Below are 13,959 nucleotides of genomic sequence, written 5' to 3' on the forward strand. Positions count from 1 at the left end.
AACCTTCAGCAGCGTTGGAACATGAAAACTCGTGGGATGAGGGGAGCGTGCCAAGCTCCATCGACAGCGCAGAAGGAGTTCGAGGATGACATCATGATTCTGTGAAAGCACAGGAACCAGAAGCTATGGTGGTGATGACAGCAGTTTCCTATGAACATCACCTAATGCTGTGCCACTATACTGTGCATACGATGACACTCTGAAGGCTGCTGGGATCATAACAGCAGTAAGACAAGAGAACCCTGCACCCTTTCCACAGAGGTGTTTCTCTGCAGAGCGTGGACAATGAAGGAGTCATAAATATCCCCCTCGCAGGATGAAGGCCTGAAGTGAGGTAATGGGAGGCCATAAAACTAGAGTGCTGAGAGGTCTGCAGCTCTGGAAATAGCTGAGAACCATGTTGACAAACAACAAAACCAACTGGTATGTTTGAATGGTTATTCTACATACATTTGGACTCTGGTCCTATGGACAACGATGGAAACAACTGGAAGAGACATTCATGACGCCCTGCAGAACTCAAACCACTCTGCAGAGAGACATGTGATGTGCACACCTGGAGGAAGCATTACCAAGCTGAGATGTTTTTGAAAATGTTACTTTTTTATTTTCACTATTAAATTAACAATTTCTTTGTTTGCTCGTAAGATGCAGTTTGCCATGAGATGAGCTCAATGAATGGGATAACTGCTAATACATTTGTTGAACTGTGTACCTTTTCAGTAATTTAGGGTGATTTGACATATGTTGAGTATAAAAATGTTTGCATTGAAACTGTCAGACATGAGGTATTCATACCTGGGAACTTTTCAGGCATAAAGGTCAAAAAGGGGGGAAATGTTAGATTTGTATTGTTGATTGTCATTTATGCTTAGAAATATTTACTTATATATGCTTAGAGTTTTGTAATTAGTTGTAGATTGGTAGAGGTTTTGATCCTTGATAGTCTGCAAACTTTGTGTGTATTAGACAGCACTTTGGGAGCATGAGAGGTCATACCGTGTCTTATTATTTTATGGTAGGATTAACGTAGTTGCGTCTGTTCTAGTCTAAGTGCTCTTTGTTTAGATGAACTGCAGGACTTCCTCACCGTGTTATCTAGGATGAACCATCTAGGGTGAGGGGGAGGCTACCCTCTTCCTGACCAAGGATGTTTGACCCTTTGATCAGCAGTCCCCACACACACACACACACACACACACACACACACACACACACACACACACACACACACACACACACACACACACACACACACACAGGCAAGGTACTCTTTGTTTGTATGTAGACGTCATATGTTAATGAACTTATGCATATTCATGTAACCTCAATAAAAGGACAGTGTATGGGAGAACGGACGAGACCAACTGGAGTCAAGCGGTTGTCCGGTTCTCTCCCGTGCACGAGTAACATGAAGAACTTTGCCTATTTGTGTCTTGCTTAGCAGTGTAATTATATTGTCTTAACGTTCCAGCGAATAGGTTTATGCTACAAACCTAACACAAATATATACCCATTTCAATTATTTATTTTTACCAGTGAAACCAATATAACATCTCCACATTCACAAATATACATCTCAGAATCAGAATCAGAATCAGAATCGTGTTTATTGGCCAAGTATATGTGCAGACACATACAGGGAATTTGGTTCCGGTAGATGGTGGCTCTCAAGCACAGCAATGTAAATCTTACACACACACACACACACACACACACACACACAAGTGTCTATATATACACATTACACATACATACACAAAGCTATGTAAACCAACTATAAATAACGAATCTAAACTTATATACATAAAATACAGAAATGAATGAGGTGGAATGAATACTACAAAATGTACATAAGGTGCAGCTGCAGTCTGGCAGTGGGAGCAGTGTGACAGGTCAACTGTTAAGAAGGGAGATGGCGAGGGGAAAGAAACTGTTCCTGTGTCGGGTGGTCCTGGTCTGCAGGCTTCTGTACCGTCTGCCAGAGGGCAGCAGATCAAAAAGTCTGTGTGCAGGGTGTGAGGGGTCTGCGATGATTTTCCCTGCCCGTTTCCTGGTTCTTGAGAGGTACAGATCCTGGATGGAGGGCAGGGGGGCGCTGATGATCCTTTCTGCTGCCCGTACAGTCCGCTGCAGTCTGCTCCTGTCCTGTTTAGTGGCTGCTCCATACCAGACCGTGATGGAGGAGCACAGGACAGACTCAATGACCGCAGTGTAGAACTGGATCAGCAGCTCCTGTGGAAGACTGTACTTCCCCAGTTGTCTCAGGAAGTACATCCTCTGCTGGGTCTTTTTGAGGATGGAGTTGATGTTGGTCTCCCACTTCAGGGCCTGGGAGATGGTTGTACCCAGGAACTTGAAGATCTTCACAGTCGACACAGGGCTGTCTGATATGGTGAGGGGGAGCAGAGTTGAGGGATGTCTCCTGAAGTCCACTGTCATCTCTACAGTCTTAAGAGTGTTCAGCTCCAGATTGTGCTGACTGCACCAGAGTACCAGCCGCTCAACTTCCTGCCGGTATGCAGACTCATCACCATCTTGAATGAGGCCAATGACAGTGGTGTCATCTGCAAACTTTAGGAGTTTGACAGCCGAGTTCTTGGAGGTGCAGTCGTTAGTGTAGAGGGAGAACAGTAGTGGTGAGAGGACACATCCTTGAGGGGCACCAATACTGAGGGACTGGGTTTTAGAGGTGATCTCCCCCAGCCTCACTTGTTGCTTTCTGTCTGTCAGGAAGCTGGTGATCCACTGACAGGTAGCTGGTGACACGCTGAGCTGGGAGAGTTTGGAGGAAAGAAGTTCAGGCACAATGGTGTTAAAAGCCGAACTAAAGTCCACAAACAGGACCCTGGCATAAGTTCCCGGGCGGTCAAGGTGTTGCAGGATGTAATGCAGCCCCATGTTCACTGCATCATCCACTGACCTGTTTGCCCGGTAGGCAAACTGCAGAGGGTCCAGCTGGTGGCCTGTAATGTCTTTCAGATGGGCTAACACCAGTCGTTCGAAGGATTTCATGACCACAGACGTCAAGGCGACAGGTCTGTAGTCATCCAGTCCTGTGATGGTGGGTTTCTTGGGAACAGGGATGATGGTGGAGCGTTTGAAACAGGAGGGAACTTCACACAGCTCCAGGGATCTGTTGAAGATGCGAGTAAAGATGGGAGCCAGCTGTTCAGCACAGGTTTTGAGGCAGGAGGGTGAGACGCCATCTGGTCCGGGGGCTTTCCTGGGCTTCTGTTTCTGGAATAGTCGGCTCACATCCTGAGTGTGTATTCTTAGTTTCAGGGAGGAGGAAAGGGGGGTGAGAGGTGTGGTGGAGGTCGTTGAGTCTGGGTTGGAGAGGGTGGTGGTGGTCGTTGAGTCTGGATTGGGGAGGGTGGGGGTGGTCGTTGAGTCTTGATTGGGGAGGGGCAGGGTGAAGGGGGGAGAGGTGGAAGGTGTGTTGGGGGTCAATGTCTGAAGCAATGTCCCTGGGGAGGGGAGGGTGGGGCGTGGGAGTCTGTCCGTCTCAAACCTGCAATAGAAAGTGTTTAACTCGTTGGCCAGGTCTTTGTTTGCTTCAATAGTGGGTGGGGGGCGTCTGTAGCTGGTGATTTCCTGCAGGCCCCTCCACACTGATGCAGGGTCGTTGGCTGAGAGCCGTTCTTCCAGCTTCTGGGAGTAGATCCTTTTAGCTGCTTTGATCTCCTTGGTCAGTGTGTTCCTGGCTTGCTTGTACAGGACCCTGTCACCACTTCTGTAGGCGTCCTCCTTGGCCTTGCGAAGATGTTGGAGTTTAGGAGTGAACCATGGTTTATTGTTGTTGTATGTGCAAAAGGTCTTTGTTGGCACACACACGTCTTCACAGAAACTGATGTATGATGTCACAGTGTCCGTGAGCTCATCTAGGTTCTCAGATGCAGCTTCAAAAACAGTCCAATCAGTGGAGTCAAAACAGTCCTGCAGTTCCTGCTTTGCTGCGTTAGTCCACTTCTTCACAGTTTTGACTACAGGCTTGGCACGTTTGAGTTTTTGCCTATAAACTGGAATAAGATGGACCATGCAGTGATCAGAATGTCCCAAAGCTACCCGAGGCACAGAGCGATAGGCATCTTTTAGAGTGGTGTAGCAGTGATCCAGTATGATGTTGTCCCTGGTGGGGCAGTCTATATGCTGTCTGTATTTAGGGAGTTCGTAGTTTAGGTTTGCTCTGTTAAAATCCCCAAGAATAATTGTAAAGGAATCCGGGAATTTCCTCTCCAGGGTAGTAATCTGGTCAGCCAGCTCGCACAGTGCGTTGTTCGCGTTGGCCTGTGGAGGGATGTAAACTCCGACCAGCATGAAGGAAGAAAACTCCTGCGGTGAATAAAAAGGTTTACAGTTGATGAGAAAACTTTCCAAGTGTGGGCTGCAGTGTTTCTGTAACACTGTGACATCAGTACACCAACCTTCATTAATGTAGAAGCAGACTCCACCACCCTTTGTTTTCCCTGAGAGCTCTGTTTCGCGGTCCGCCCGGTGAAGTTGGAAGCCCGGCAGATTTAAGACAGCGTCTGGGACTCGCTCACTGAGCCAGGTTTCAGTGAAGCAGAGGGCAGCAGAGCGTGCAAAGTCCTTGTTAGTCCGGTTTAAGAGCAGTAATTCGTCGACTTTGTTTGGAAGAGAGCGGAGATTCGCGAGGTGAATGGAGGGGAGTGCCGTGCGGAATCCTCGCCGACATTCAAAAACAAAACAACAACAAATCAGCGACCAATATAGCCACCTTTCTTTGCAAGGACACTCAAAAGCCTGCCATCCATGGATTCTGTCAGTGTTTTGATCTGTTCACCATCAACATTGCGTGCAGCAGCAACCACAGCCTCCCAGACACTGTTCAGAGAGGTGTACTGTTTTCCCTCCTTGTAAATCTCACATTTGATGATGGACCACAGGTTCTCAATGGGGTTCAGATCAGGTGAACAAGGAGGCCATGTCATTAGTTTTTCTTCTTTTATACCCTTTCTTGCCAGCCACGCTGTGGAGTACTTGGACGCGTGTGATGGAGCATTGTCCTGCATGAAAATCATGTTTTTCTTGAAGGATGCAGACTTCTTCCTGTACCACTGCTTGAAGAAGGTGTCTTCGAGAAACTGGCAGTAGGACTGGGAGTTGAGCTCGACTCCATCCTCAACCCGAAAAGGCCCCACAAGCTCATCTTTAATGATACCAGCCCAAACCAGTACTCCACCTCCACCTTGCTGGCGTCTGAGTCGGACTGGAGCTATCTGCCCTTTACCAATCCAGCCACGGGCCCATCCATCTGGCCCATCAAGACTCACTCTCATTTCATCAGTCCATAAAACCTTAGAAAAACCAGTCTTGAGATATTTCTTGGCCCAGTCTTGACGTTTCAGCTTGTGTGTCTTGTTCAGGGGTGGTCGTCTTTCAGCCTTTCTTGCACTGAACATAAGTTCCCTGCAATTTCTGAAGAATATTACAGTAAATCTGGCTGAAACTTGGCCCAGACGTACAGCAGGTTTCCCGGAGGAGGGATGTGTTGAAAGTTGGACCTCAACTACTCAGGATGATTTTTAATGAATTTCTGAAATTTCCATAATTGTAGTGTATTGGCTGTATTAGATTGAATAAATGTTTCCATTAATTTCTGAGGAATTCTACAGTAAATCTGGATGAAACTTGGCACACAGGTACAGTAGGTGTCCCAGAGGGGGGATGTGTTGAAAGTTGGGCATCAACTACTCAGGATGATTTTTAATGAATTTCTGAAAATTGACATAATTCTATTGTATTGACTGTATTGCATTGAATACAAGTACCCTTTAATTTCTGAGGAATTCTACAGTAAATCTGGATGAAAATTGGCACACAGGTACAGTAGGTGTCCCAGAGGAGGGATGTGTTGAAAGTTGGACCTCAACTATTCAGGATGACTTTTAATGAATTTTTGAAATAAACATAATTGTAGTGCATTGACTGTATTGCACTGAATATGAGTTTACTGTGATTTCTGAGTAATATTACAGTAAATCTGGGTAAAAACTGGCCCAGAGGTAAAGTAGGTGTCCGAGAAGAGGATTGTGTTGAAAGCTTGGCATCAACTTTTAAGAATGATTTTTAATGAATTTTTGAATATGCAACCAGACTGTCACGATGGCTGTATTGGGCTGTTCCATTGTAATTTGTGTGCGCGAGTGCGTGTGACTGTTCACGCGCGTGCGTGTGTGCGCGAGTCTAGGCTTTCAATCAGGATATAAAGCGAAAAGGCGCTACCGTAAAGACTGGTGTAAAAGCGCAAGGAAATTTATGCGGCGGATAGGAGGCGGCTGGCTTGACCGCGGCTCACAAATGACGGCTCACTTTACCGCAGTCCCCTAGCAGTGTTGCCAACTTAGCGACTTAGCGAGTTTTCAGACCCCTTAGCGACTTTTTCGCTAAAAAAACCCAAAAAAAACCAGTCGCTTTTTTGCTAAAGCGACTTTTTTGCTAAAAAAAAAAAAAAGTCGCTAAAAAAAAAAAAAGAGTGAAAGCGCTTATCTCTTTTACTCTCAACAAGCAGCGGGTGCTGTAACACAGTCAGTTCTTCTTTTACTCTTATGCTGTTTTGTGGATCACAAGGTTTAAAACTACTTATAAACACACACACACACACAAAGTAACTCCACCAGAGTGCCTATTTCGGGTCACTTGTCGGTCCAAGCCCGGATAAAGGAGCAGGGTTGGAATTGTGACATTAAGAAAAAACAATAATTGCTAAAAGAAATTTAATTTGTAGTTCTAAATAAACTCTAAATGCATTTAGGACGTTTTTTTACTCACTTTATGTCTCTTCCACGATGTTATTTCTCTCTCCAACAACATAGGTTACAATTAGATTAGCATGACCAATTATGCAAATTAGGCGATGACGTCATTTAGCGACTTCTAGCGACTTTTAGGACAGCCAATAGCGATTGAGGAGTTGGCAACACTGGCCCCTAGCCCTGCCAGTGTAACAGAAATGATGGCGGATGATGACGGCAGCAGCAGCCGTTCTTCTCTGCGTGAGTAGTGTGAGGCTAACCACGTTATTACATTAATGCATGTAAGGTGAACTAGCAAACATCATCATAGCTACATGCGGCTGTCTTCTTGTTTGATGGCAGATACTCCCTTCACCCTGGCCAAAAAGGCTAAAATGACCAAAGAAAAAGTGGAAAACAGTTAAACATGAGAGGTTTTTGGACAAAGTTTGATTTTTTCCCCCCATTGTTTAAGCACTGCTTCCAGCCAAGAGTGATGCCATATATGTCCCAAAAGCTGCAGAAAAGGCTAACATTGTTATCTTTTTACATAAAAAAAACAAAAGCAAAAAAAACAACAACACCTGAACATGAGAGGTTTTAGGACCAATTTTGTGTTCTCCATTCTTTAAGCACCGGTTCGAGCACCGTTTAAGCACCAGCACCGTTTCAAAAGTACCGGTTTGGCACCGGTATTGGATAAAACCTAAACGATACCCAGCCCTAGTTCTGTCAATCTTTATTACTTAAGTGTAGCAAATGAGAGACGCTGGAATCAAATGCTAAAGGTGCTCACTCATAAAGACGTGATGTCATTTAGATCAGCATTAAGTTTTAATTAAACACCCCAATCTCTAGCTCAGAGGCAACAATGACGCACTTAAACAGAAACCCTGATGAGAGGTGCTCACACTCACTGAGCTTCACTGTAACAATCCCACCTCTATGACAACAGTTTGCAAACAACTTCTGTACCGCTGCAATTTCAGTCAGTTTATTCTGCATTATGTACAGATCATCCTATTAAAACTTTATACAGTATGTACACATTCAAATAAATCAGTATGTTACAGTGTCTGCAGTGGTAACGTGTTGAGAATGCAGGAAACAGAAGAATGATGCATGTTAAATGAAAAGACAGCAGAGGAAGCTGATTGGTTTCATTTGATTTGAATTCACTGGATTGGTTGATGATCCATGTCCTCTGTAACACATCGATGAGGAGCGCGGGACCTAATGTCAGACGAATTAAAATAGGAAGTTCAAGCAAAGACGTCACTGACAGTAAAACTACCAAACACAAACCCAGCATGGCCTCTCCCACACTGATCAACCACAGCTTGGTTTGAAAGGACATTTCTTCTTCTGTCTCAGTTAAGCTGACAAATGCCTGCAGTACAACTACTGCAGCAGTCCCTGATGATGCAAATCAAAACAAACAAAAAGCAGGTGCTATTGCTTTCTGACGCAGAAACAGTCCACAAGGATTTTCTGACAGTCCAGCTCGACACAGTTAGAAACCTGAATCTATGGAAGAAAGCTAATGGAGAACCAAAGCAACTGAACACCAGCTCAGAGTTCCTGTTGGTCCAGAGTGATATGTCTGAGTCGGGACAAGTGGATCAGTTGTCTGGAGGAGGAGAGGGAGGCGATGACGACGACGATGGTGTTGTCTCTAGCTTACGAAGGCGGCGGCGTCTCAGCTCAGCAGCATTTGGCTCTCCATCCTCTCCGTCCTCCACTCCTTCGTCCATCTTCTCTTTTCTTTCAGTGGAGTCAGCGGACTGAGAGGAAAGCGTTGCCCCGTTCACCTGATCGGCTGGAAACAGAATCGTCACGGTTACTTTACTTCTCTCCACTGTTAAATCCTATGAAAAACAAGACTTGAAAGGCGATAACCAGTTCCTTACAGAGGGACGAGTCCCTGTCCGTGCTGGGACTCTCTGTGTTACTGCCAGCTGTGGAAGATGAGGCAGTGCGATTCGTCCCGCTGGCTTCTCCAGTGCTGCCAGCCCGAGGAGGACTGGAGAAATCAGCAGAGGCACAAACGGTCAAACAAGCAATAAGCTCAAAATTCTATGTAGGAAACAGCATAGAGGACCAAACCTGGCACATCACTGTATCTCTTGAAGCACTGAACTGAGTTAAATAGTTACAGATTCCTCATATCTAATCAAAAGTAAGAGAATCTATCCATTACGTGAGTGTTGCGACGGTGCTGAGGTAGTGGTGGATGTTGAGCATGGCAGCGTCTAGCAAGGTGTGGATGTTTTGAAGACACTGGAGTCGGGCCTCAAGGCCCCGCCGACCCTCTGCCTCCAGCTCCCTCAGCTCCTCTTCTGACAGCCGAGACAAGGAGGGAGGGGGAGGAGGCATCGAGGACACTGTAGGAGAGAAGACAAAATAAACTGAACTGTAACAGCACTGACACGCTAACAAACACGCTTAACCAAGAGCTGCCAGAGCTTTGGGACACATTTGCAGACACTCAGTTAAATTCAAGATGTTCCTACAGCCGTCGTGGCCAAAACATTTGAGAATGACACAAATATTGGTTTTCACAAGACCTCTACAATTCACCCTGGCATGCTCTCAACCCATTCTTTCATAATCAGTGCTTGGAGTTTATCACAATTTTTGTTGTGTTTGTCCACCCACCTCTTGAGGACTGACGACAAGTTCTCAATTGGATTAAGGCCTGGGAGCCACTTAGTTATTACTTTGGCCTTATGACGCATTGAGCCCACTTCCTTGGGTGAGAAGCAGCCCCACAGATGAATTGTCTCAGGATGCTTTACTGTTGGCATGAGACAGTAAAGCGGACAATCCTTTTTCCAGATGCCCCAAACAATCAGAAAGGGGCTTCATCAGAGAAAATGACTTTACCCCAGTCCTCAGCAGTCCACTCGCTGTACTTTTTGCAGAATATCAGTTTGTCCCTGATGGTTATTTTGGAGAAAAGTGGCTTCTTTGCTGCCATCCTCCAAGTCTTCGCCTCACTGTGTGTGCAGATGCACTCACACCTGTCTGCTGCCATTCCTGAGCAAGCTCAGCACTGGTGGCACCACCGATCCTGCAGCTGGATCATCTTTAGGAGACGTCCTGGCACTTGCTGGACTTTCTTGGGCACCCTGAAGTATTCATGGTTGATTTAGGTGCGATCATACTAGCAACAGCATCCTTGCCTGTGAAGCCCTTTTTATGCAACACAATGATGGCTGCATGAGTTTCCTTGCAGGTAACCACGGTTAATAGGAAGAACAAAGATTTCACGCATCATGCTGCTTTAACACATCCAGTCTGCTATTCTGACTCAGTCATTATGACACAAAGATCTCCAGCCTTGTGTTCACCAACATTCTCACCTGAGTTAACAAGAAGATTATTGAAATGATCTCAGCAGGTCCTTTTATGGCAGTGATGAAATGCAGTGGAAACTGTTTTTGTTGGGATTAAGTTCATTTTCAAGGCAAAGGACTTTGCCCTTCATCTGATTACTCTTCATAACATTCTGGAGTATATGCAAATTGCCATCATAAAAACTGAAGCAGCAAACTTTGTGAAAACTAATATTTGTGTCATTCTCAGAACTGTAAGTATGGCGATGTATCCAGTTTGCATCATTTATTTACCCTGTAGCTTGAATAAAATGGTAAATGGCCTGTACTTGTATATCGCTTTTACTAGTCCCTAAGGCCCCCAAAGCGCTTTACACAACCAGTCACCCACCCATTCACACACTGGTGATGGAAAGCTACATTGTAGCCACAGCCACCCTGGGGCGCACTGACAGAGGCGCCCCAGAAGTTAAGAATGCTCATGAAAACTGATGCTTTACACAAAACTGCCAGAATCCAAATACATGTTTGAAAAGACAAAACAGTCAGGCTATGAGAGGTCTGACAGGACCGAGGCACCTTGGTGTGACAAATGAACCAACCTACCCAAAGTTTAGATCATAAGGAACAGAAAAGATGCGTTTGTGCAGAAAAAAAGTCACTCATACAGATATTATCATCGCCAGTATCCTTGAACAGCAGCCTGCTCAGGCAAAAACTCTAAATGTGAATTTAAGGATAGACCACAATATTTGGAAAAATGCTAACCCTTACCAAAGGGAGGAGGTGGTGGCATGGGGAGCCATGGTGCAGCAGGGAAGGGAGGAGGGGGGAAAGAGAATGGGAAGCCTGGCACTGCTGATCCTGGACCTGCTGCCGTAGCAGCAGAATCTGCAGTAGATGTTGTGGGCTGGGTGGTGCCTGAAGGGAAAAACAAAAGCAACAAAAGCCCAATCACTCAGAGGTGTCTCTTTCATTTTACATTCAGGAGCTACAGGAGGCATCCTTACTAGCTGTCTGAGTGGACTCTGTGCTGCTTTGTGGAGCATCAGTAGCACCTGGAGCTGGAGGTACAGCTGCTCCAGCAGGAGGAGGCACTGCAGGGAAGGGACCCCAGAAGGGGAAGATGCCGGGAGGAAACCCTGGTAACATGCCTAGAGCCACTGGAGAAAATACAAGGACAAAAGAACAGTTAAATTCTCACATAGTGGAATATTCCTATTGCATAAGCTGCTTTAAAACCACGTTCCCACTTCAGTTTACTTTTATCCAATGGCTGCTTTCAAGCTGGGAGAACCCACATTACTGATGCTCTGCAATATAATGTGGATGACCTTCATGTACCACTGAAAGCAACACAAACACGGGGGTTGCGATCACCTGGTCTTGTTTTTACTCTCACCATTTGGTGGTTGGCCTGCGGGGGCGTTTGCAGGGGCGTTGGCAGGGGCTGCCGGGGCTGGAGGCGGAGCTTGGGCTGGAGCCGGAGTCTGGTTGTTATTCGTAGCACGGAGTACGTCCATGCGGCAGGTGGGACAGGTCTGCTGTCTCTGGAACCAAGAGCGCAGGCAGCTGGAAGGAGGACAGGACAAAAACACAAACCTTTCAAACACAAAGTCATGTTCAGTCTGCCACACTCACTCCTTTTCTGTTTAAACGCAGGTCCTGTGTTTAATGCTGACCACCTCTGACATGGAACTGTTTGTTTTTCTTTGCAGGCTACAATCTTTCCTTGCTGATTCAGACCTTTTACCACAGAACTTACCTGGAGTGAAAAATGTGATTACAAGGCAATTTCTTGGCTCCAGTCACCATTTCTTCTCGACAGATGATGCAGACGTTGTCTGAGGCCTGCAGATCTTCAGGAGTAGCGTCGGGGTATCTGATCACAGACAGAAGAGAGAGGCGGAAGTGAACAATGTTTCTGGCCAGAGGACACATTAGTCACTCCATTATTCTGGGCCTTGATTTCACATCTACAAACCAGACGTGTACATACAGCGTATTCATGTTGCGGATGGCTCTCCGGGACATCACAGCATCTGTTACAGCTTTTTTGAACTGCCTGCAAGATACAAGAAAAGAGAAGCAATAATCACAACATATTCAGTAGTATACAAAAGAGTCTCATTATGAAAAATGTCATTTTAATTAAGGACAAAGCACTCAAGTCTCCTCTATTAGTTAACTTACTTATCTAGTTAGTTACTACAGTGGGGCAAAAAAGTATTTAGTCAGCCACCGATTGTGCAAGTTCCCCCACCTAAAATGATGACAGAGGTCAGTAATTTGCACCAGAGGTACACTTCAACTGTGAGAGACAGAATGTGAAAAATAAATCCATGAATCCACATGGTAGGATTTGTAAAGAATTTATTCGTAAATCAGAGTGGAAAATAAGTATTTGGTCAATAACAAAAATACAACTCAATACTTTGTAACATAACCTTTGTTGGCAATAACAGAGGTCAAACGTTTACTATAGGTCTTTACCAGGTTTGCACACACAGTAGCTGGTATTTTGGCCCATTCCTCCATGCAGATCTTCTCGAGAGCAGTGATGTTTTGGGGCTATCACCGAGCAACACGGACTTTCAACTCCCGCCACAGATTTTCTATGGGGTTGAGGTCTGGAGACTGGCTAGGCCACTCCAGGACTTTCAAATGCTTCTTACGGAGCCACTCCTTTGTTGCCCGGGCGGTGTGTTTTGGATCATTGTCATGTTGGAAGACCCAGCCTCGTTTCATCTTCAAAGTTCTCACTGATGGAAGGAGGTTTTGGCTCAAAATCTCACGATACATGGCCCCATTCATTCTGTCCTTAACACGGATCAGTCGTCCTGTCCCCTTGGCAGAAAAACAGCCCCATAGCATGATGTTTCCACCCCCATGCTTCACAGTAGGTATGGTGTTCTTGGGATGCAACTCAGTATTCTTCTTCCTCCAAACACGACGAGTTGAGTTTATACCAAAAAGTTCTACTTTGGTTTCATCTGACCACATGACATTCTCCCAATCCTCTGCTGTATCATCCATGTGCTCTCTGGCAAACTTCAGACGGGCCTGGACATGCACTGGCTTCAGCAGCGGAACACGTCTGGCACTGCGGGATTTGATTCCCTGCCGTTGTAGTGTGTTACTGATGGTGACCTTTGTTACTTTGGTCCCAGCTCTCTGCAGGTCATTCACCAGGTCCCCCCGTGTGGTTCTGGGATCTTTGCTCACCGTTCTCATGATCATTTTGACCCCACGGGATGAGATCTTGCGTGGAGCCCCAGATCGAGGGAGATTAGCAGTGGTCTTGTATGTCTTCCATTTTCTGATGATTGCTCCCACAGTTGATTTTTTCACACCAAGCTGCTTGCCTATTGTAGATTCACTCTTCCCAGTCTGGTGCAGGTCTACAATTTTCCTGGTGTCCTTCGAAAGCTCTTTGGTCTTGGCCATGGCGGAGTTTGGAGTCTGACTGTTTGAGGCTGTGGACAGGTGTCTTTTATACAGATGATGAGTTCAAACAGGTGCCATTCATACAGGTAACGAGTGGGGGACAGAAAAGCTTCTTACAGAAGACGTTACAGGTCTGTGAGAGCCAGAGATTTTCCTTGTTTGAGGTGACCAAATACTTATTTTCCACCCTAATTTACGAATAAATTCTTTACAAATCCTACCATGTGGATTCATGGATTTTTTTTTCACATTCTGTCTCTCACAGTTGAAGTGTACCTCTGGTGCAAATTACTGACCTCTGTCATCATTTTAAGTGGGGGAACTTGCACAATCGGTGGCTGACTAAATACTTTTTTGCCCCACTGTAGTTATCTAACTGGTTTCGATAAGGATATATCTTATACTGGGCTTTGGTG

The 13,959-nt window shown here is 45.6% G+C and overlaps 2 protein-coding genes across 3 annotated transcripts in view; both read right to left on the minus strand.

Annotated features, from left to right (window-relative positions):
• Nucleotides 1-215: 215 nt before the first annotated feature.
• Nucleotides 216-4,877, minus strand: LOC147337569 (uncharacterized). Its single transcript, XM_086309006.1, has 2 exons — nt 3,464-4,877; nt 216-324 (listed from the first exon to the last, which is right to left on the minus strand). The coding sequence occupies exons 1-2, from the start codon at nt 4,318-4,320 to the stop codon at nt 216-218; spliced, it is 966 nt and encodes a 321-aa protein (XP_086165132.1). The 5' UTR covers nt 4,321-4,877.
• Nucleotides 4,878-7,736: 2,859 nt separating this feature from the next.
• The window catches only part of syvn1 (synovial apoptosis inhibitor 1, synoviolin), a 14,952-nt gene continuing 8,729 nt past the window's right edge, over nt 7,737-13,959 (minus strand). For both annotated transcript variants that reach the window (XM_086306297.1, XM_086306291.1), the window contains exons 9-16: nt 12,096-12,161; nt 11,862-11,978; nt 11,499-11,668; nt 11,107-11,259; nt 10,871-11,017; nt 8,959-9,142; nt 8,669-8,781; nt 7,737-8,577 (exon numbers count right to left, since the gene is read on the minus strand). In XM_086306297.1, coding sequence (XP_086162423.1) covers nt 8,381-8,577; nt 8,669-8,781; nt 8,959-9,142; nt 10,871-11,017; nt 11,107-11,259; nt 11,499-11,668; nt 11,862-11,978; nt 12,096-12,161 — 1,147 coding nt within the window. In that variant the 3' untranslated portion in view covers nt 7,737-8,380. The remainder of the gene's footprint in view (nt 8,578-8,668; nt 8,782-8,958; nt 9,143-10,870; nt 11,018-11,106; nt 11,260-11,498; nt 11,669-11,861; nt 11,979-12,095; nt 12,162-13,959) is intronic.

Source organism: Aulonocara sp. 'chitande type north' Nkhata Bay, linkage group LG2 (genome assembly GCF_057382095.1).
Source record: "Aulonocara sp. 'chitande type north' Nkhata Bay isolate Kocher_YH1m ecotype deep benthic linkage group LG2, A_spYH_male_GT1.1, whole genome shotgun sequence".
Lineage (NCBI taxonomy): Eukaryota > Metazoa > Chordata > Actinopteri > Cichliformes > Cichlidae > Aulonocara > Aulonocara sp. 'chitande type north' Nkhata Bay.